Below are 24,307 nucleotides of genomic sequence, written 5' to 3' on the forward strand. Positions count from 1 at the left end.
CGCATGCCGACCGAGGTTTCTCAAATATAATATGCAGGTGTCAAAAATAAACATAAAATATTTTAGTAACTCCGTTGTATTTATGATGCAGAATTGTTAAAATGTAAGTAATATATATATTTTTTTGAGATAATGCTAAATTCACCATTACATGATATATATTTATTGATCCTCCTCGTGTATATTTCAGTGTGCCATATGTATGATAATATCGTATATGTACGGTAGTATTACCTCGTACATTTTACGATACAATTTTCTATTATCGGAGAGTTTGTACAATAAGTTTGGTGTGGTTGATAGCAAGCATGGCAGTAAATTTTCTGACACGCACAGCTGGTCATGCACAGTTGTTCCACAGTTTGACAGATGAGGATCTTAAGGGCTAATGTAATGGTGATCACTGAAAATATTTTTTTTTATGGTCATACTGAGTTATCTGCAAGAGTAAGTACATTTCCATGAATTATCAATTTAAGTTCTATGTGTAATGGTGTTAGTAGCCTGTAGAGGTCAGTCACCCCCCAAAACCCCCGTTAGATATGGACTGCATTCTACTGATAGTCTACTGTCGAGTGGCACAAATGTTATTTCATTTCCTTATAATATTATTTTTGTAATAAAAGATATGATTATATTCTTATATTATTATTCTGAGATTTTCATGGTATGCCCTAATTCTGAGACTGAATAAAAAGTGATAAATATACACCTAGTTTACGTCATAGTCACTTACATACGGTTCTGTGATGAAGATAATTGTAATGGGTAAATTTCAGTACACACACCAAAGTATCGAGGACAATTTTTAAATACAGCAGGGTATTGGACACTATAAAAAAAATTATTTTAATATTTACGATAAGCCAACGAAAAAACGATAATTTTGAAGAGCCGGTACAATACTTCCCATCTAAAAGTGTGGTTATGATATGACGAGCTGTGAGCAGAACTACACTAAGTTTGTTGGGTGCTCTGTGGCTCACTGTGCTGCTCCTTCGAAGATGACTGGAAAAGCATAATACTGTGGTGTAAACAAGACACAAGTTCCAAGTATTGATACGAAGAAACAGTTCAAGAAACAAAAACGAATATTAGGCAACATGGGGACAGGGAACATAGAAGTTATTGTTGGCACATCTGAAGAATATCTTCTTGGTTATAAAATAAGGACCAAAAAGGTGGGTAAATTTGTTATACATAAATCTTACAGTGACACAGATATCAGTAGCGCTTTTGTAGTCATGATGACTGTTTTATCAGGGAGCTCGACTTGACTTTGTAGTCTGCTTGCATGGGAGTAACTTTTTAGGTTATTCAGTCTCTAAGTAATCGTAGTCCCAACTATTCATTGTAAATAACACTAGAATCGTAGATTTTGATGGATATATATTTGAGAATATAGAGGTAATTAACATTGCTCACAGATTTGGATTGATATTAGTTTTGTGTACAGTAGAAAGTACCAGGGAATTTTGGTGAAACTGCAGGAGAGCTCATGAATAGCATTTAAAGTTTTATTTTTTTCTTGGTAAACTACACTCAAACCTCGATTTAAGGGACTAAATGGGGAATCAACTTGTCACTTACTTGAAAATGTCCATTGTTTTACCACATATACAGACAATCTTATTATGAGATGCAATGATTGTTTCACTTATTTATATGATTATGAATATTATTTTTCAGGTACTGTATAAAGAAACATATTAATGTGTATAACCTAGACGTTCCGTATCATTTTTAAATGGTCTTGTCCATTTGTCAGGTAGAATATGGAGTCCCTTAAATCCAAAATCCCATAAATGGAGGTCCCTTAAATCGAGGTTTGAGTGTATAACGTAATTATCATTATGATAAGTTTTAAAAGTTGCAAAAATGTGTAATATTGAAAAAATCAACTACACAGCCTCATCCATTTTACACAAATCTTCGCAAGCAGCCACTCGCCATGTCAGACTCTCAGGTTGATTCTGCTCCCAAATTAGTGATTCACTGATCATTCATTCCTACTAGCTTAACCATACCAAATCTAACATAAATTAGTGTAACGTAATCAGAATGATTTGGGGATGAATGAGTTTCAGGTTCAGATTGACCTGTTGCCCTCCATAGATTACCACCACTGATGTTGACAAACATAGCTTAGTGCTTTTTAATAACACATGTTATATTGACAGAATTTTGGTATCATAAATGGATTATGCAATTATGAGAGATAATCCTCTTCACAGGATTCTCATCATTTGTTAATGGGAGCTCTCCTGCAGTTTGTCCGTGATCTTCCAGTTATTGCTTGGCTGAACAGTTCCACCCTAGGGCAAGATTTCACTTGTGAAGTCAGACTTTTATGCTTTTTCATGTCAAGTATTGTTTTTTCAGTGTATGTTGATTTTATTTGAGTTATTTTAACCCTCATTTCTGTTGCAGATCACTGCCTTCATTTAGGCTTGTAATGAGGGCATTTTCTTTTCCAGAGACCTCAATAACGTGGGAAGGTGGGGAGACCTTTGAGACTCAGATAAATTTTGGGATTAAAACACCGTATAGTAATTGTCTATCTATCTACTGCCAGATGCCTTATTCCCGTAAGGGGTGGCCATAAACAAATTGCTTCCATGTCGCCCTGTCCCCCACCATTTCACTGCCCTTCCCCCAGTACCCCTCCTCTCTCTTATAATAATTATGTAATAAAGATGTTTAGAAATTTAAGAAAAGCTGGAAATGGAAAAATCCACACCAAGTTTTTACGGAAACTTACCGTAGCCCTTGATTTTTAAGGGATTTTGTTTACATCCAATCCAAGAAAACCAATCTCCAGTTATGATGGGCATTTGTTAATCCTGGCCTTAGTATTTTTCAGCAGGTCATTTTTGATAATAGGACCTTGGCAAACCTACTGGTAACCAAGAAAATCACACTGTCATATTCTAGAGTTTGAAATTTCCTTTATATTATCTCCCTCATAATGAATTTGCAAAGGAAATGCCCCCCCAAAAATGCAGTTAATTGTATTGACCATGTAAAAGGTTTAGAACTAAAATGTAGTTGGAGTTTCTTACTCACATGGTACCACACAAGGGCAAGTGAAGCTGGTTACCAGCGCTTTAAATGTCGGAACTGAATAGCCTTGCTCTGGGCTGGTATGCTCCTGATGGGGCAAAAGGATTTGATGATGGATAGATAGATATTCTCCTTCCTTTAAACATGTTGGTCTCATGTAGCTTAACCTTGGACCCCTGCATCCAAAAGAGATTATTTACTTAGGCTATTTATATATTTTTACTGTAGGCCACAACTTTGCCAATACAGTACTTATTGATGATGATGGCATAATTTATACAGTCCCAGTTAATCCCTTCCATATTGTATGATTTGTATTTTCCAGTCATTATCATAATCCATCCACCCCTCTTCCTCCCTGGAATCTTTTTATTACTCTTCTTTCCACTTCAGGTAGCTCTACAGTGACTGATAAGCCTAATGTTTTCCTGCAACCCAGAAAACCATTTACAGCACTGAATAGGTGGTAACCATGTGATCATATTATGGGGCAATGTGGAGTCTGCTATGGTGCCCCCTCTAAATGGGTGGAGACAAAAATGTGACATCCATCCTGGAACCAAGCTTTCACAAGCACCTTGCTGTTGCTGGTGATGTCAGCCACGGGGGAGCATCATTTTACCACATGGGATGACCTGCAGGGACAGTTGCTGGCCTAGACATTATGGGTCTGCTGGGCCAGAGAGACGGGTTGAGCAACAACAACAACCGTAACCCCATTCATACCATGATATATTTTAACATTTTACTCTTGCTTCATTCAGATGATTATATTTAGCATAATAGAGACTAGCTATATGAACTCCAGGGGTTGTTGTATATAGCTGTAGCCTACATTATTCCTTCACTACCAGCGAGTCCTCATAAGCTGAGAAAAAGTGTTTAATACCAGCAAGAGAAAATAAAATATACACCCTGAGACTGAAGAGATTAAAGTACAGTGCTGTACTGGTATATTATGAGGTGTAGCTACAAGATTGATTTCATTCTTTTGAGGTGGAAAAGTACTTTTGTCCATTGTTATGGCAGTTTTGTTTTGAGGTGAACATGTGATGGAGAAGTTACTGTACGATACTTGAGTTTTTTTTTTTTTTCCAGGATGGCCATGTAGAACTGAGCCAGACCTTTGCTGACCATTCCCACATGGGCAGTGTGAGGCAAGTGGCAGTGGGTGGAAAGTTCCTTGTATCTGGTGCAAGTGACGAGACACTCAGAATATTTAACTTGGATTCACGTACTGCAGTGGGAACTATAATGGAACACCAGGGTAGGTTCAAGTCAAATAGGGTATTGTATGTAGTACTTTTAGGAAAATAATGTACTGTACAGCTTTCCTCATTACGGTACAAATCACAGATGTGCTGTAAAATATCATAGCTTTTCTGTTCAATTAGTGCAGTGCTTACTGTATATTGGGAGAAATTGGCAGATCAGTTTTATAGGGACCAGTAGATCCTTATTTGCAGTTTGTGTCATTTACTGCAAACGTATTACCAAAAGATAATTTTTAAAAAAGTGTCCAGTAATGAGAATTTGTCTTATCACAAACTGATGTGATAATTAGACTGTAGTCACGGCACACGACTCTGAGGTTGTCATTATCATACCCTGGCAACCTACCATTCAGAAGTGCGTCCGATTTCGTATCATGTTATACACGAATCATATTATTATGCACGAACATAGTATACACAAGTATTATTATGCACGAACATATTATACACAAATCACATGCTTCTCATATACACAAAATCAGATGCACTTTGAATGGTAGGTTGCCAGAGCACGATAACAACAACCTCAGTTGCACGCCACAACTATAATACTGTGTAGAGTTAAGCCAGGTTGTAATTATAGTAGTGCCTAACCATTAGTTTCTTGCCTGTGTACAAAGAACATAGCTAGACAGTATTCCTTCTTTGTTAAGTCAAGTGATTTTAATTATTGGCATTCTAGGTACCATCACACATGTCTCCTTCCACAAATCAAAATACCTTTTCTCTGCTGCTGAAGATGGAAATATCTGCATCTATAGCCGAAGAAACTGGAAGGTGAGCACATCAGTCTTTGAGATCTTTGACCGAAAAACTTTAACTCAGTGATTTTGATGACTTCTCTTGATTTATTTCATCTCATGTCAGATGATTTTATTTGGCATTAGAAAGATATCCTACAGCAGGAGGGGTTAGAACCAATATTGAATCTCTTTAACATGAGCATAGGTTTTATATTTTATTCTGAATAACACCGCATAATTTTTTTTAGCTTAGGAAACACACTTCTTGGTCTGAGGGGATGCTGTACATGGTTAACTGAAAGTGTAGGGCTATATTAGTGTTCTAAATAAATGGGTGCCTGCTCATTATTATCTGGTAATTGACCATTTACTAAGCTGGTTGGTTACCACATAACCAAATTATGGTGCCCAGTGGTTTAGTGGATAATTAAGGCGCTCCAATTGGATTGAGCCTGTGTATGTTTACATCCAAGAGGTGGTTGGGGTTTATTGCACACGTAATGCCACCCAGGGATGAGTGAGGCTGGTCACTCTCTTCGTATGTCAGGACCAACTTGCCTAGGCCCGGGCTGCTATGCTTTTCATGGGGCAGCATAGTACTGGATGATGGGTGGATGGATGGAATTGTTGTCTCTGGTGAGTACTGTAATCCTGGTAAATAATGTAATACAGGCAATCATGAGCTGCCTTATTAAGCTGTGAAACTTGCATACCAGATGCAGTATGTTATTTAATGCATCACATGTAACCTAGACATAATTTCTCCAATGAGTAATTATAGTATGAGGTAATGTAGGGTTGGATATGGTCACCTATGGTCAGGAGTCTCCATGCCTGGGGATCAGACTTTTATTATTTTATCTTGGAGGATAGGGAAGGGAGAATATTACCCACATATTCCATGCATGTTGCAAAAGACAAGAGGATGGATGGCAAGAGCTAGGGGCTGGAACCCCTCTATTCTGGATTGGTGTAAGGATGTAATGATCTCACTGCCCATCACATGTGTTGCATGCAACCATGAACCTTTGGCAGAGGAAGGGGGTGAATTGTGTTGAGAGTTTTTAACGAGTGTATATTAAAGAGTCATGTTGTGGATGTCTTCATCTCATGTGAATATAAGAACTGGATTTTTTTTTTTTTTTTTTTTTTTTTTTTTTTTTATATAAATACTGTGAAAGCTCTTATGTACAGTGAGTAGTTTTGAGGATGCTTAGAGCTTTGAGTAATTTAATTTTCTGTCATTGTTCATCCTTTGGATTAAGCTTTTTTGTTGCTTTGATGTGATGTGCTATGTTAATCAGCCTTCATTATGATTGTTAAATAATTTCTCCTTCCCAGTGTGACAAGACACTTAAAGGACACAAAGGGATGGTGTTAGATGTGTCAGTACACCCATCAGGCAAGCTGGCACTGTCTGTTGGCCAGGATGCCACAATGCGCACATGGAACCTCATCAAGGGCAGGAAAGCTTACATCACCAACCTCAAGACAGGTGAAGATAATATAATATGGCTTTGAGGGGAAACTGGATGCGGAGTTTTAGATGAAAATAGTATACTATAAGATGGGGCCATTCAGCTCACTTTGGGCTCTTAGACTCCATAAGGGGTGATGAGACTCAGGTGGTCCAGTCAGTGTAAGTAGGGATATATTTGACTTTTTCATAAGGTACCGGTACTATATTCTAAAATCACTAATTTTTATTATAAATGAAATTTAGGGATAGCTTGCTGAAGGTAAGTGAACTGTGATCAATTTTTCATTCCTGTTATTTTCAGATTTTTTTGAGCTGTGATTTACAACAATAAAGACAAGATTAATTGTATTTTCCTCCACTGTCTCTTGGATATATAATGACAAGCTAAGTGCAATAAATGTTTGTCCACCTACCAAAATAAGTTAGCTGCTTTTGTTTATAAAATATTATTATATTAGACTAATGGGGGCAATTTGACTCAGCCCCCTGGGGCAGTTTGACTTGGCACATTTGGTCAATTTATATCCTATAATTTCATCAGGAACTATCTGGATGGTTGTAGACACTACGTTACAGATTTCAAGGATAGTCTCCCAGGTACAGACAGGGTACATGGCTTCCTGAGAAGACATAAAGTCCTGCTGCCTCAGGATATGCCAAAATATTTCAAGGAAGCAGGCTGCTGTCTCCAAAGAAGTCAGAGTGGCCTACTTTAAAAAGCTAGAAGACATCCTTAAGGGAGTACCTCCTGCAAATTCATTAACTATGACGAAACCAACATCACGGATGATCCTAAGGGAAAGCTCCAGGTATTCCGGTGTGGTATAAAACATGCGGAGTGTATCATGAATATGATGAAGAGTTCAACTTTCATCTTGTTCTCCATCACTGCCAGTGGAAAGCACCTTAGTCCATTCATTCATCATCCAATCCTACGTTGCCCCATGAGAAGCGTAGGAACCCAGGGCTAGGCAAGTTGGTCTTGACATTTAAGATGAGAGTGACCAGCCTTCCTTATCCCTGAGTGGCATTACGTGAACAGTAAACCCCAACCACCCCTTGGATATACTCCTTCACAGGCTCAATCCGATTGGAGTGCCATAATTACTCACTAAACCACCAGGCACCAAAATTTGGTTATATGGTTGCCACCCAGCATAGTAAATGGTTTCCTGGTGTACAGGAAACCATTTGGCTTGTCGCTCAGTGTAGAGTCGCTCACAGGCAGAAAGAAGAGGAAAGAATGAATGAAAGAAAGACAGAAGAGTGTAAAGTCACCCATAGGCAGAAGGACAAGGAAAGAATGAAGGAAAGAAAGACAGAAGAAGATGGAAGGAAAGAAGGATGTTGGAGAGGAAAGGGCAGATACCTGAGAGCAGCACTACATCGAGTGAGTGGATGGTGAGCGCCCCCACCTACCACAGACCTTAGTCCATAAGTTGTTTAAAAGGCTGAATGCTTCCAGCAGTTATGGATTAAAGGAGGACCAATCGACAACATATATAACCAAACTTCTTGCTGGTTCGATTCGAATTGAAGCAGGGGGAGCAGAGAGGTGGGTTTCCTGAAAGCACACAACCAAAGAACAATACTGGGCAAGAAGGCATTGAAGGTTGGGAACAATTCAAATGAAAACTTTGAATGTACCACTGAAGGAAAGTCCACCGAGTCCAGTTGCCTCACATCAGGTGTTGATAAACATTATTTTTATTTTTCATATATGTCTCTTCTGTGTTTTTATATGTTGAAATCCATTTTCACATATGAAGTTGGATCGTTTGTGTTTCATTACCCATACAGGATAGATTTTTAAATGCCCTAAATGTTGCACTACAAACCTTAGTACAACAAAAAACAGCCAGAAGTGATTTGAATAGCCCTGTCTTACGGTATGCACATAACCCTTTTAGCCCACTGACTTTTTGTGTGTTACTGAGTATACTGCAGTACTGTAGTTTTCTGAATTACAGGAAACCATTTGGCTTGTCACTCAGTGAAGAGTCTCCTGAAGATAGTAATTCATTAAGTTTGGTAAGTGGGGGTATGCACCATCCACTCTCATGGTGCAGACATTTTTATTCTTTGTTTTTAAATTTGGTAAAAGTGTTGGTGAAGTTGCATAGAAAGAATTGGCACCCAAATGCTTGTCCTTTTTCATATAGCACTTGCTTCATCCAACCTATTCGGTTCCCTGTCAGTTCCTTAGCTTCCTCGGGGTCTGTAGTGTGCTTTCTCACATATTTATCATATCCATCTCCCTTCTTGGCCCATCATCCCCCCACACCAAGCTCAGAACTCATGAACGTTGCCCATTTCATCACCCTATCTACATCCATTCTCTCCCTTCAACCATACACATACCATCTAAGCATACACTCTTTTACCCAGTTATCAGTTGACTTCCTTACTCTGGTATTTTGCAAATCACGTAATTTATTATACAGTCTGTGCATTCCTTATATTAACCCCATGAGTCTGATTTTGTATTGTATTTTTGTATTTTAATCTAACCATGAAGGTACTACATTACTATTTTTATTATTATTATTATTCGCACTCATCTTAAATATCAGGACCAACTGCCTAGCCCCGGGCTCCTACACTTCTCATGGGGCAACGTAGGATTGGATCATGGATGGATGGAGTATTATTATTAGTATTATTATTATTACTTTGATCCCCTGGTTATCGCTTACACGGTTATAGTAATTTACGGTATCACTGCAAGATGAAAGTCGGCACTCCAGCCGTTGTCACACACTTTCGGCTCAAAAACATCATTATCGTGCACCGGAGCTGGTTTCGGCCTACAGTGATGATGCAATGTCTGTGATTTCTGATGGCTTTGAGGAATTCAAAGATGAGGCCCTACTCGAGGAGTTAATTGCAGGTGGTGGAGACCACTAACTCTCTACCCCTTAGCCTCAGAAACTCTTACTTCAATCCCATCTCAGTTCTCAGTGGTACTTGTAACTCCCATATTGTGCCCTTTTCATCGCGTTCTGGTAAGTGAACCATGCCTGTGTGTGTTTCTGATCCTTACCATAACAGTATAGTATGTGTATGATGGGTCTAAATTATCATAAAGGGGAAAATTTGGGCTTATATTGGAGATGCCTGGTACCAGTTAAGAAAAATTCCATAAGTTCTGTGCTTTTGTCATCATGCAATTCCATTATCAGGCACTATGGTTGGTGCCAATCATGCATGATAGCCAAGGGATCAGTTCATTATTATTGATATTATTATTATTATTATTATTATTATTTTTATTATTATTATTATTATATTATTATTATTATTATTATTTATTTATTTATTTTATTTTATTTTTAGCTTAAGAGAGATCTCTTGTACATACAGTACCAGCAGTAGTTTAGTGAATGTACCGGTATTATCTAACCCCTCCAGTTCAGAAGGTCTTTCCTAAGCAGAATAAAGTTGTCTGGTGATAAAGGATACTCTTAGTAGGTTAAGATCAATGATGTCAAGGGGTTATCTCTCAAGTTTAACACCAGTATTGACACTGTTTAATTTTTGATACATGATGTGCCTCTTATTTTAACAGCTGCACACGGTGTATACTGGTCACCTTCAGGAATGCACTATCTGATTGTGCGAGGCAGCTGCGTTGAGGTTTATGAAGTGGCAGTGGCAAAGCTGGTTCACACAGTAGACTTCAAGCAACAAGTTACAACGCTTGTTTTCATTACAGTATGTCACCAGTTGAAGATATTTCATACACATACATTTTAGGTATAAATGTTGCCATTTAATATTGTTACAAAGTTTTGCAGTAAACACTGAGGTCAAACTCAACACTGTTTTCATGCATGTGTACACCATTCTCCTCTTCCAGCCTATCTCTGTTACAGTATGAGAATCACGGTTCGCATGTTGATGTAATGAGAAGTATCGGAGTAATCCTTTCATTTTGAGGACACCTTTCTTTTTTTCTGACTATCTATCTATCTATCTATTGCCAGACGCCTCAATCCCGTTTGGGGTGGCCACAAACAAATCACCTCCAAGTCGCCCTGTCCCCCGCCATTTCACTCCCCTGCTCCCAACTCACACCCCCCTCTCTCATATACCTCTCCACCCCATCTCTCCATCTCATCCTCGGCCTCCCCCTCCCTCTTTCCCCCTCCACCTCACTCACATACACTCTCTTCGTCAGTCTTTCACCCTCCATCCTCTCCACATGGCCAAACCACCTCAGTGTGTTCCTCATAACGCTTCCTATCACATCCACATCAACACCACAACGCTCCTTTATATCCTCATTCGTCAGCCTGTCTCTCCATGTGACTCCACAGGCTCCTCTTAAATAACTCATTTCCACGGCTCTCACTCTTGACCTGTGTCCTTCCAACAACGTCCAAGCTTCACTTCCGTACGTTAGAGTTGGTATCACAATACTGTCATGTAGTAACTTTTTCACTTCCATGCTCACTTCCCTGTTTCTTATCACTGCTTTCAAAGAACCAGCAACCTTTCTTCCCTGCTGTACCCTTTCAAGCACTTCACCCTCCAAACCTCCATCCTTACTCATCACACTACCCAAGTACTTAAACGTACTCACTTTTCCAATTCCTCACCATCCAACCTCGCTGTACATTCACTGACTTCACCTCTCTCAAAGACCATCACTTTACTCTTCCCTACATTCACCTTCAGATTCCGTTTCTTACACACTCTCTCAAACTCATCCACCAAGCCTTGCAGCTCCCCTTCGTCTTCACTCAACAACACGGTATCATCTGCAAACAACAGTACAGGGAGTTTCCAAACACTATCCTCTCTCACCAGGGCCACTCCAACATCCACTACCCTACCTGACTAATGGCTAGTTATTTTATTCAGCTTATGTTAGACATTCCTGGGATGTAAAGGTTAACAGCTGTAACTTGTATTAGTACAGTAATCACTCTAATATCCGGACGCCCAATAACCGAACATCCCCACTACCCGGACCTTATCGTCCTGGGATCAAACATTCCCAAAATGGTCCGAAAATCCAAAAAAATTGGAAAAAAAATCGTTTTTTTTGCCGTCCGTAATTTGAACTTGCCGTGCGCACCGTGTGAGAGCATTGTTTTGGTTCGTCATTCCTCCGACGTCCGATAGAGCGCCGCTGCATCCTCCCCACTTCCCGCCTGTCTCTCACCGCGACAAGACTTACGCTGTTCGCCATGGCTGCCCACGTGCTCGCTTTTGTGGTGGTGCCGTACTTGCTGCAAGGCCTCCTGCTGCTCTCTGCCCTACTCTTAGTGTGTGTGATGATGGCCCCGCCTCCTGAGAAAAGGAAGAGAGTGGTGTTGACTCTGGAGAAGAAACGGGAGATATTGGAGAAGGTTGATGCGGGTTGGTCTTCCTCACGCATTCTCCACGAGTTCAACCTGGCCCGGTCGACTTTGTTCGATATCAAGCGTTCCCGAGACAAGCTCATGCAGTACACGGCTGACTTCTCGTCGAGAAGCAAACGCAACGTGGAGAGGAAGGTTATGTTTACCCTAAAGTATGCAGAGATCGACCACTCTGCGTTGATTTGGTATTGACAGCAGCGTGCAGCTGGTGTGATGGTACATGGAACGGAGCTGAAGGCTGCTGCTGAGAAGTTTGCAAGGCTTCACGATGCCCTTGACTTCAAGGCATCCAAGGGTTGGCTCTTCGCATTCAAGTTACGACATGGCCTTACTAACCGTAAAGCACATGGCGAAGCATTGGACGCTAACGAGGATGGAGTGGACGAGTTTCAGCACAAGGTGAAAGGCTTGATCGACAGGGAGGGCCTCACTCTCGGTCAAGTCTATAACGCTGACGAAACTGGCCTATTCTATCGCTCGGTGCCAACGAACACTCTGGCCGATGAGACGGAGAAGCGTGTACCTGGCCGCAAGCTTTCTAAGGAACAGATATCTGCTTTGTGTTGTGCCAGTGCTAACGGCATGCACCGGCTTAAGCCCGTTATTGTTGGCCGTGCAAAGCAGCCTCGGTGCCTTCGTGGGGTGATGGATGTCCTTCCTGTCGTATGGTACCATTCTTTGAAAGCATGGTTCACAGCTGTGATTTTCAAAGACTGGTTTCACCATCACTTCGTCAAGGAGGTCATACATTACCAGACGAAGACACTGGGAATTCCTCGCGACCAGGTAAAGGCTCTCCTTCTCCTCGACAATGCACCTGCCCACCCATGCGACAAGGACTTGGTTGCTGAAAATGGCCGTATTAGGTGCATGTTTCTGCCACCTAATACGACTGCTCTCATTCAACCAATGGACCAAGGAGTGATCGTGGCAACAAAGCGCCTGTACCGTCGGAAGTTCCTGGACGAGGTGATGGTTGTTCTCGAGGACGAGGACGAGCGCAGGGAAGGAAGTGACACTCGAGGCAAGCGGACTTTGGAAAACCTTCGCCGCTACAACATCAAGTCTGCGCTGTACAACTGGGCTAGTGCATGGAAGGAAGTCCCTGTGAAAACTCTTGAAAATGGTTGGTCTCGTCTGCTTCTCGGAACAGATGTGGAGTACGATTTCCTAGGGTTTGACGTGGATGACTTCCATGCACGGCTACGTACGCACGGCGACGATGTTGATGTGGACGATGTTCGTGAGTGGTTGGACGACGACGAGGGCGATCCTGGGTATCAGACGTTGTCTGATATCGAGATCGCGTCTTCGGTTGCTGGTGTCAGTCCCGAACTTGAAGATTCCGACGACGAAGGCAATGATGATGCAGACTCCGCTCAGCAGGACACTACTCCAGCCATCCCCAAGCTGAGCACACTCCGGGAACATTTAGAGTTCGTCCTAGACTACCTGGAACACCCGGACTGCGACAGGGAGATGGGGCCCTTGGGACTCGTGGAGGAAGTGCGTGCTTTCCGGCAGCGCATCATCAGTCGCCAGAATCGTCGGTCCTTGCATCAGTCAACGATTGACAGTTTTTTCAGGCCCGTGACCCCCGCTGTGCCAAGTCCTGGTTCCACTCCGTTGCCTCCCCAAGACAGGCCCTCATGCTCCGAGCCACAGCCCAGCACATCAGCTACAGTGGAGTCACCGCTCGAGTGAGTTTGCGGCTGTCTTCAGAGTCTTCTGTAGTCGGTACGCCATCACCACGACCCACCGATGCACCCCTTGGACGCCTGCCAGTGATACTCTCGGGCTCTGACAGTGAATAAACAGCAAGAACTTCTCCACTAGACCACACGGGAATTTTGAGTGTTGTGCAGTGAAAAAAACGGTGTGTTGTGTTAAGGTTTTCAAGTTGGGAGAAAAGACTAAGTAGAAAAGAAATTTAACGTAACTAACCTTCTTTGTTTTGGCTTTGGAAAATTAAAAAAACTGGGGAAAAGTTAATGTGCAACACTTAAATTAAACTGGAACATTATTTGGACTAAAGTGAACACTGTGAAAAGAACGGACTTCTGTGTGTTAGTGACTAAGTTCAGTGCAAGACTTCAGGAAGAGTGTAGTGCAAGTGCTTCAGGAAATTGTTCTTACTGTCAGAGTCCGAGAGGAGGCGGTTATTCATCGAGGTGGCCAGGGACTTGCTGTAAGTAGCCAGAATGTTTCATGTTGTACTATTTTCCATACTATATTTACCAGAATGTTTCATATTGTATTTTTTTCCATACTATACTTACCAGAAAGTGTCATACTGTACTTCTTTCCATACTAAACTTACCTCATGCATGTGCAGTAGGAATGTGTTTTTCAGAGTTCGGTAAGGTTCGGTTAGAGTCCATAAGTACCAGAATGTTTATTAATGTATGAACATACTTCTAAACCCACATTTTATGTTTCTTTTGCATTTATTTCAGTCATTTATGTGCCTTATTGGTGTGATTTGGGTGTTAAATAGGTGCTATGCATGTCCGGAGGGAGTTGTATAGGTGTTTCTCTGAGTTAGGGTCCGTAAGTACAAGTCCATAAGCTGGGGCCCAATATCCGGACGAAACCAATATCCGAACCTACCGATGGCTCTATTGATCCGGATATTGGAGGGGCTACTGTATTATATTCTCTTGTTAATTACAGTATTTAATTAATTTATATTTTGAGGTTTCCACAAATTTGTTGAATGATTTGAGGTTTTCACAAATTTGTTGAATGATAGTGTTATATACAGAAATGTACTATGAATGTTGCATTCAGCTCCTAGAACTTAACCCCTTCAATGCATTAATTTTGTTTATTTGTTTGGTTTATGTGAGTACAATATTTTTCTTTGAGTATCCACTGTCATAGTGATAGAGTCATAGTGATAGTCATTTAGAGCTGTATGTAACCCCTCCTGTTCAGAAAGTTCCTTCTAAACTGAATAAAATTGTCTGAAATAGCACATATGAAAATGAAAAATGTCTTCATAGTGCGTGGATTAATGCTGTAATACAGTTCCATGCAACTGTCAAGAATATTTGAAGTACCTAGTAAAATTAATTCCCTAACCCACTCAGTCTACTGACATATTTTAAAATATGTTTACAGAGATGCTGTCTCCAGATTATGCTATTTAGGATTGTAATATATTTCAAACTAGAGGGATAGGTATAGCTTCTTAAAGTATAACTTCAAAACTAAAGCTCCTGCATAAATTGAACAAACCTAAGAGGTGATGGACCGATTAAAATGAAAGACTAGTTGATTGAAAGGGTCAGCAAGTTCACAAGATTCATTTTTCTTCTAAACATGCCACTCCTTTTCACACCACAGGATGGGCTTATTGCTGTGGGTGGTGAAGGACACAACATCTGTCTGTATGATGTGAGTGACAGTGGGACGGAGCTGCTGCAGTGGGAGGCTCACAAAATGCGGGTGAAGTGTCTTGGAGTCTTGCCTGAGGCCACTGCAACGCCAGGGCTGATTCGCCTTGTCTCCGCCTCTTCTGATGGAACTATTAAAATCTGGGCCATTGATGTGAGTGCTGGAGTATCATGTCTAGGCAGTCCTCACTATAAGTGTTCCAAAATATATCTTTTCATACAATTAGTTCTATAAATTTGGGAAAACATGCAAGTTGACTTTACACCATAGGTAGCAATGGAACTTTCATAGGCAGTTTTCTGTTATTTAGTGTGGAATTGGCAACATAACATTTCAGGAGTTACTTATAATGAGGACTTGTAGTGATATTACTTAGTTATCAGGCAGTTTGTCAGTTTTCAGTTAGTGATACTGTTTGCTTAAGTAGGCAACCAGTTCCCACATTTAATGAATCAAGAAATACTTGGTACTAGAGGATCTTTTAATACAGCAATATATGACTTTAGTGGTACTAAGTGCACAAATACTCAGAGTGGGTACAGGTACCATGTATTACAGAGTTTGATATTTTAGAAGCATTTTCAGATTCAATGTAGGTTTTATAAGTATATTACATTCATATCTTTAGGAACTGGGAAGAGAACACTTTTCCCTTATTTCCCTGCATGTTGGACAAGGGGATTAAAAAGTACCAGGTTGGACATCAGGAAGCAGAAAGTCTCTCCCATACCTCCCTCTCCTTCATCTTTCATTATTGACACAACAGTGTGGAAGCAGAAAGTCTCTCCCATACCTCCCTCTCCTTCATCTTTCATTATTGACACAACAGTGTGGGAGGTCACTGTTGCAAGCAGCGTCATACCCCATATAGGCAGGGTTCGGGAAGGAAAGGATTTTACCTGTGGCTTCCATTCTTGTGTGGCTGTTTCACCCAAAGAAGCATATCAGGTTAGAATGATGACAGATTTATCCTAGTGTAGTTTGTAATTATTTGTTTCACATATATAAGTTTATACTTTAATGGATATTTTTTGCTTAACAGATGAAAATTTATTTTTTCCTCTGATTGATATACTGTATGTACAATACTTTCCTCAAAGTTAGTTTGAGGGGTGGTTACCACTTCAACCTGAAACAAAATGTACAGTTGCAGGCCAGTCATTTAGCCTGCAAAGTGGAAGCAATAGAAAGTTGATCATTACCTTGCTTAAGTTTGTGCAGCAGTGAGCTAAATGTACAAAGGAAGTGGAGAACAGAGTGGCTCAGGGAAGAAAGTTCGCTAGCATTATGAAGGCCTGAGCATAGAAGATTCAAGAGGAATGTGTGAAGGTATGTTAGTGTTCACATTGTATAGGTGCTGGATTTTGGTATGGGGGTAGGGGGGTTTTTCAAGAATACTCCCCCAGTATCCCTGCTTGTCGTAAAAGGCGACTAAAAGGGTTGGCGGAGGGTTAGTGCCCCTCCCCGGAAAACAACTAACTAAAAAAAACAAACAATAAGCCTCGGACAAGGACTGACCAAACGTTGACGACCAAGGACCGGACAAAGGACATTGCAATTGGAACTTGAAATGTAAGGGGAGCAAATGATGAGGTGAAAGAGAGAGAGATTGTCCAGGTGCTTGAGGATGCGAAAGTGGATGTATGTGGAATAACTGAAACAAAATGGAGAGGAGAAAGTGTGAGAGAATGGGAGTATGGATGGGGTATGTGTGCAGGAGTAGGTGAGAATGAGAGGGCAAAGGAAGGAGTTTGTATAGTTGTGAGTAAAAGATGGAAGAGGAGCATAAGACAGAATGGATCAGTTGGATCAAGGATTGTGTGGGTAAAGTTGAAAGTTGGAATACAAATGTGGGCGATTGTGTGTGTGTATGCGCCAACGCAAGATCGTGCTAGAAGAGTGAGAGAAGAGTTTTGGACAAATGTAGAAGTGTGCATGGAAAAGTTTGGAAGGAATGAGAGAGTGTTTTTGATTGGTGATATGAATGGTAAAGTTGGGAATGTGAAGGTAGATGGAATAGTTGGTGAGTGGGGTGTGCCTGCTGAGATAGATGAGAATGGGAGTGCGTTAGTGGACATTTGTGCTGGGAGGGGGTTGGTGATAGCCAATACCCTCTTCAGGCATAAAATGATCCACAGGTATACATGGCAAGTGATGAGAAGGGTGGGTGGTGAACTGAATGAAAGGAAGGCAATGATTGATTATGTGTGTGTGGATGAAAGGATGCGAAGATGTATATTGGATGCAAGAGTTTATAGAGGTTGGGGGAGTGGACTTTCTGACCACTACTTGGTGGTGGCCAGAATTAAAGTTCAAGTAAGATGGAGGAATAGAAGAAGGGAAAGGAGTAGTTGCAAGGAGAGTGGAAAGGTTAGAAGAGGATGAGAAAGAGGCAGTGTATGAGAAGTGGAGGAACGATTGGGCAAATATGAATTGGACCAGATGGGGGACGTGGAAGGTGTGTGTAGAATATTTACAGAAGAAATATGTGCAGCATGTGATGTGGTGTGTGGAAGGAAGAGGAGACGGAGGGGGGTGCAAGGAACAGCGTGGTGGACTGAAGAGGTGAAACGGGCTGTGGCACAAAAGAAGAAAGCATACAATGAATGGATGAGAAATAGGGGCGTGGAAGAGGTTGAGAGGCGGAAGAGAGAGTTATATGTAGAAAGAGAGAGGTGAAAAGATTAGTAAGAGAGAGTAAGAAGAGAGTGGATGAGGAATTTGGAAGGAATTTGAGTGTAAAGTGGAGGGACTGTAAGAAAATGTTCGGGAGAGAGGTGAAAAGAGTAAGACAGGGTGGAAGTGAAGTTAGCAGGGGAGTGAAAGATAAGAATGGTAGATTACTAGTGGAGAAGGGAGAAAAAGTGAGCAGATGGAGAGAACACTTTAAGGAATTGTTGAACGTGGAGGATGGAAGTAATGCGAGTATAAATGGCTGGGGAATGGCTGGGAGAAGGAGGGAGGTGAGAAGACAGGAAGAAATCAGTAGGATAGAAGTTGTGGAAGCAATGAAGAAAGTTAAATCAGGGAAAGCCCCAGGAATTGATGGAGTGTGTGGTGAAATGCTGAAGCATGGGGGAGAGATAGTAGTAGAATGGATGTGGAAGATGTGCAGATTGGCCTGGGAGGAAGGTAGAGTCCCGGAGGATTGGAAGTCAGGTATAATTATTCCCTTGTACAAAGGAAAAGGGGAAAAAGAAGTGTGTGGTAATCATAGGGGCATTTGTCTTCTTAGTATAACAGGAAAAGTGTATGGTAGGATACTTATTGACAGAGTTAGAGAAAGAACAGAGAAATTAGTTGGAGAAGAACAGGGAGGCTTTAGGAAGGGAAGAGGTTGTGTAAATCAGATATTCATTCTCAGATCTTTAGTGGAAAAGTTTCTAGAGAAGGGAAAGAAGTTGTATGCGGCTTTCATGGATTTGGAGAAAGCATATGACAGGGTGGATAGACTAGGATTGTGGAAAGTGTTAAGAATATATGGAGTAGATGGGAAGTTGTTGAATGCTGTGAAGAGTATGTACGATGGTGCGAAGGCTGCAGTGCGTGTGGATGGTGAACTGAGTCAATTTTTCTCTTTGAAAGTTGGGTTGAAACAGGGATGTGTCATGTCTCCATGGTTGTTCAATCTGTACATGGATGGGGTAATAAAAGAGGTACAAGGTAGGGTAGTGGATGTTGGAGTGGCCCTGGTGAGAGAGGATAGTGTTTGGAAACTCCCTGTACTGTTGTTTGCAGATGATACTGTGTTGTTGAGTGAAGACGAAGGGGAGCTGCAAGGCTTGGTGGATGAGTTTGAGAGAGTGTGTAAGAAACGGAATCTAAAGGTGAATGTAGGGAAGAGTAAAGTGATGGTCTTTGAGAGAGGTGAAGTCAGTGAATGTACAGCGAGGTTGGATGGTGAGGAATTGGAAAATGTGAGTACGATTAACCCCTTAACCGCGGGGCGTCACTTTCGTGACGCTTGGGAGCAAGGGATCATACCGCGGGGCGTCGCTTTTGTGATTCTGTGTTATTTTGAATTCACCCGGGCTTCCAAGCGGGGGCTTGTATCATCTATCAGTACTGCCAATGTCCAACACTAGTCAGCACTCCTAATCTCATCTGTACTCCCATCCATTGTTGACAATTTAGCCATTTCTCCCTGTTCTTGACTCCCCTCCCTACCCCCCCTCCATTACCCTATCCTCTCGCCTGCCCGGCCGTGCTACGCTAAGTAAATCTTCCCTGGAATTTTTCACTGATTTCATCCATTGAAATAAGCCCTATGTCCTATTCTTATACCAAATAATATATACAAGAAAGAAATAAGGTAAGTGAGAGTGCCATACACCTGGAATTGGCTAATCATCACCTGACAACACCTCACGTGCACTCGTTCGCTAATTTTCGCTGTTTTTTCCCCTTGAAATATGCCGTATAATCTATTTTCGTAATAAATATACATGTAAGGAGGGAAGGGAGAAGCCTAAGTGATATTTACATTCACCTGGAACTACCTAATTTATAATGTATTGTCTAGATTTCCTGCCAATCATATCGGTGCTAGACAAAGCTGTTTCAAGATGTAACATTGGTAGCTCTGAATATATATCTCCTAAGTAGGCCTCTAATTTATTTTCGTAATAAATATACATGTAAGGAGGGAAAGGAGAAGCCTAAGTGATATTTACATTCACCTGGAACTACCAAATTTATAATGTATTGTCTAGATTTCCTGCCAATCATATCAGTGCTAGACTTAGCTGTTTCAAGAACCAATATTGGTAACTCTGAATAACCCCTAAAGCAGGCCTCTACGCTGGCCCTCCGTTATCAGTTTACTCTCATCTTCCGAAGCAAGAGTACGTATGTTTCTTCTTGCTGACTTCAAGGCCTTTTTTCACCCCCATGCAAATGGCCCTGTGACCTTTACCCCCTACTAAACCTCGTGTGGAAAGAGGTAAAGGGCTGACAATTGATAAAAGAGTGACTACGATCTTTCTATTGAGTAAAACAGTGCAAGTGGAATTGTAAATAATGTGTAAATAATGTGTAAACAGCAAGTGAAAGTAATGAATGTAAATATACGTGAACAATGGAAAATAGTTTTATAAGTTATTTCAAGTGACAGTGCACAACACAGTGTAAATAAAATAGAAATGTAAATAACGTAAATAAAATAGAGAACGTAAATAGAAATGTAAATGAGTAGTATTATAAGAATACGAGTATATACCCTAGGAGTAATGAAAGTGAAAGTTTCACTCTAGCATGTCTGAATGCTATGAGTTATGAGAGTGAAGATGAAAGTGACATTCACTCTCAATGCCAGTATACAGGACGAGAAAGTGAATGCTACGTATTTTACTGAAAGAAATTGAATCCCTACAGTGACAATAAACTAATACTACTGAAGGAAACTTATGGATAAAGACTGTAGATATATATAAGTGTTATATAGTAATAGAAATATAAAGTGTGAGGGGTTTTATGAATAATAAATGACAGAGTAACAAAAGTGAACTAGTGCCAGTGCGACGATCAGACGCGCTCGTAATTTCCATTGCTTTCACAGTGTTTTTTTTTTTTAGTGTGGATCCCAAACTACTTGAAAATTGTAGAATAGTGTTTATAGTGTTTGTATCTGGCTGTGGTAATCATATTACGGGTTGTCGGGAAGTGTAAAGTGGAGACTTCGTTACCCTACTTCAGATGTCTCCACAAGTCCTACGGTAACCGACGAAGGCTCAACAATCATTCCAGGAGAAAGCTGAAGGTATGTGCCATAAACATATGTAATTTTATTATTCTAGGACTAATAACTGATTTTTGGCAAATATTTTTTGAGAGTCTGTCGGAGCCCAAATAACCCCGCGGCACATGCAAGTCATTGGTAAACAAGCCCACGGTGTAGGGGTTAAGTACTTGGGTAGTGTGATGAGTAAGGATGGAGGTTTGGAGGGTGAAGTGCTTGAACGGGTACAGCAGGGAAGAAAGGTTGCTGGTTCTTTGAAAGCAGTGATAAGAAACAGGGAAGTGAGCATGGAAGTGAAAAAGTTACTACATGACAGTATTGTGATACCAACTCTAACGTACGGAAGTGAAGCTTGGACATTGTTGGAAGGACACAAGTCAAGAGTGAGAGCAGTGGAAATGAGTTATTTAAGAGGAGCCTGTGGAGTCACGTGGAGAGACAGGCTGACGAATGAAGATATAAAGGAGCGTTGTGGTGTGGATGTGGATGTGATAGGAAGCGTTATGAGAAACACACTGAGGTGGTTTGGCCATGTGGAGAGGATGGAGGGTGAAAGACTGATGAAGAGAGTGTATGTGAGTGAGGTGGAGGGGGGAAGAGGGAGGGGGAGGCCGAGGATGAGATGGAGGGATGGGGTGGAGAGGTATATGAGAGAGGGGGGTGTGAGTTGGGAGCAGGGCAGTGAAATGGCGGGGGACAGGGCGACTTGGAGGCGATTTGTTTGTGGCCACCCCAAACGGGATTGAGGCGTCTGGCAATAGATAGATAGATAGATATGTTTATAAAGTAGAAGTGTGAGTGTTGAGGAAATCGAGCAAGTTTTCCATGGAGTGGACAATATTAGAAACATTCTTGTTTGTAAAAGATGTGGAATGTACTCAGTCTCAAGTGGTATGTGTTGATGATGGAGCTTTATGCCATTCACTCAGCTTTTAATGATTTAAGACATAAAACAAGCTGACTGGCACAGTTTGGAACACTGCTGTACAAAATATGTGTATGTATTCACGACTGTAGAGCCATGAGCAAAATATCACCAACACATTTCCATTGACCTTGACAATGGATGGTATTGCTTGGACTGTTTTTAAGTGAGAGTTACTGTTTTTATGTGACAGCAGAATGACATTAAAAAACATGAAAAAGAAGGATACTGTACGATTTGAAGAGGATTGAGAAATGTGGACGTCAGGACTCAATGCTGGCAGAGAACTGTTGGTGAACTTAAGTTCATGACTACTTTAGTCTCCATACTGAGTAATAACATATATATATTTATATAGATACTGTATATTTTCCTTTCCAACCTTGCAGCTACTTTCACTGTCATCTCCCAAGCTCATGGGTGAAGTTAACACCAGCTGTCGCATCACTTGTATGGATATATATGTGCCACTTGACACTTCTACCTCCGCATCACCTCTTGTCACCACTGAGGACATTCCCAGTTCAGGTGGAGAGGAAGATGATGTAGATGAGGAAGAGGAGGCAGATGAGGAGGAGGAAGCAGATGATGATGAGGAGGAGGAAGGAGTAGAAAATGAAGAAGAGGAAGCAGGTGAAGAAGAGGAACCAGATGATGATGAAGGGGAAGAGGATCAACAAGAGAAAGCAAATGTAGTTCAATTACTCAATAAATTTTCAAGGAAAGCCTCTGAAAAAGAAAGTGGAGAGGAGGAGGTATTGGATGAAACTTCTGGAAAGAAGTCCAAAAGACAAAATGGCACCACCCAAGCATCCCAAAACATGTTAAAAAGGAAAAGAAACAAGAAACAGAAGAGCAAAGGGAAAGGAGCCATAGCAGAGGGGTCAAACAGGAAGAAGAAGAAATTGTAATTTTACCCAGGAAATAAAATCTACAATTACAAACACATCTTTGCATCATATCATTTAGAAAGGGTCCAATATGCTTGCATGCATTGGCCTTGGGTTATTTAATTGCAGCTCTCCACACAGCTTGATCTCTGGCAGCCTCAGTATTCAGTCCCTTATCCCAGAGATCACACTGTGTGACCTTGTCCCAATTTATTTTCAGTCTGCCTCTCACAGCACTACCCTGGACAAGCACACTTCTCACCTTCTCCACCCACTTGTAATCCTGCGTCCTCTCAATATGCCTTTCCATTTCAATCAACCCCTCATCACAACACCAATATACTCCAGTCCCATCTTTCCTCTCAACTCTTCAGTCACAATCCTAGCCCCCTTCCCAGGCTACGCATTCAAGGACGCACTAGACATCCATCTAATCATTGTTTCTGTATGTTTGAGCCTGCAGAAATGCTCCTCCCCTTACTGCTCAGGTCTCACTACCATACAACATTACAGTCCTAGCACATCCCACATAAAAATATCCCTTAGCACAGAGGGAGAGCCCTGTAAATGTCAGGAGAGGCAACAGCTCCCTGAACTTCCTCCAACCACTCCATACCCTAGTCACAGAGCTAGCTTCAGCCCCATCTCCAGCACATACCATATCCTTCAAATAAAATTCTTCCACCTCTCAAGAGACTCACCAGTGAGATGAATCCTTTTATGCCTGACAATCTCTACATGTTCTCCTTGACACACCGCACACGATGTCAGTAATATCTAGCATTCTGCCTTTAACACTATTACATCTTCTATGCATCTACCTATTACAAACACTGCACAAGATGGAGTTACTTCCCACACCCTTGTGACAAATCGCACACGGCCTCACTTCTGCTTTAACCCGTGGATTGCGAGCCACAGCTCGGGCTGGGTAGCATCACGTTGCAAGCCACAGCTCAGGCTGTGGTGGCTGTGCATCACTGTTAACTACTCCACCCCTACGTAAACTTATGCATGGCGCTACGCAAAGACGGAGAGATTCTTTTTTCTTTTCACCAGATGATGCCCTGGATGTTTATCCAAGTTTATAATAAACATTTTTTTTTTTTTTTTTACTACTCCCCTATGTAAACTTACCCATGACCCAACGCAAAGAGATTTTTTTTTTTTTTTTTTTCTTCACCAGATGATGCCCTGGATGTTTAATTTCAAGTTTATAATCAACATAAACTAGAAAACAAACCATTTTTTGTGCAACATGGGGTGTGATAAAAAAAGGTAATTGCACAATCCATGGCTTAACAGTACCGCCACCAGGCCTGGATATCATTTCATTTGTTTTATCTGCATTTACTCTCAAACCCTTGTGCCCCATTCCTTCTCTCCACTTCCCTTTCATTCTCATCAATCAACCCTGGGTCATCAGC

General features: G+C 41.2%; 1 protein-coding gene across 1 annotated transcript; it reads left to right on the top strand.

The window, feature by feature from the left end:
- Positions 1-953: 953 nt before the first annotated feature.
- LOC145413450 (p21-activated protein kinase-interacting protein 1-like) lies at positions 954-22,964 on the top strand. Its single transcript, XM_080283145.1, has 7 exons — positions 954-1,181; positions 4,162-4,330; positions 5,020-5,114; positions 6,422-6,575; positions 10,129-10,274; positions 15,278-15,481; positions 22,380-22,964. The coding sequence occupies exons 1-7, from the start codon at positions 1,104-1,106 to the stop codon at positions 22,899-22,901; spliced, it is 1,368 nt and encodes a 455-aa protein (XP_080139271.1). The 5' UTR covers positions 954-1,103; the 3' UTR covers positions 22,902-22,964.
- The last annotated feature ends 1,343 nt before the right edge of the window (positions 22,965-24,307 follow it).

This window comes from Coenobita brevimanus, chromosome 96 (assembly GCF_032717465.1).
Source record: "Coenobita brevimanus isolate Jiangsu-jjx chromosome 96, ASM3271746v2, whole genome shotgun sequence".
Taxonomy (NCBI): Eukaryota; Metazoa; Arthropoda; class Malacostraca; order Decapoda; family Coenobitidae; genus Coenobita; species Coenobita brevimanus.

What these genes read in the sequence shown, in the direction of transcription:
- LOC145413450 (XM_080283145.1), top strand. Translation starts at nt 1,104, where the DNA reads ATGGGGACAGGGAACATAGAAGTTATTGTTGGCACATCTGAAGAATAT. An exon ending in ATAAAATAAGGACCAAAAAG is followed by an intron (nt 1,182 to 4,161) that starts GTGGGTAAATTT and finishes TTTTTTTTCCAG; the next exon opens with GATGGCCATGTAGAACTGAG. An exon ending in CATCACCAACCTCAAGACAG is followed by an intron (nt 6,576 to 10,128) that starts GTGAAGATAATA and finishes TTATTTTAACAG; the next exon opens with CTGCACACGGTGTATACTGG.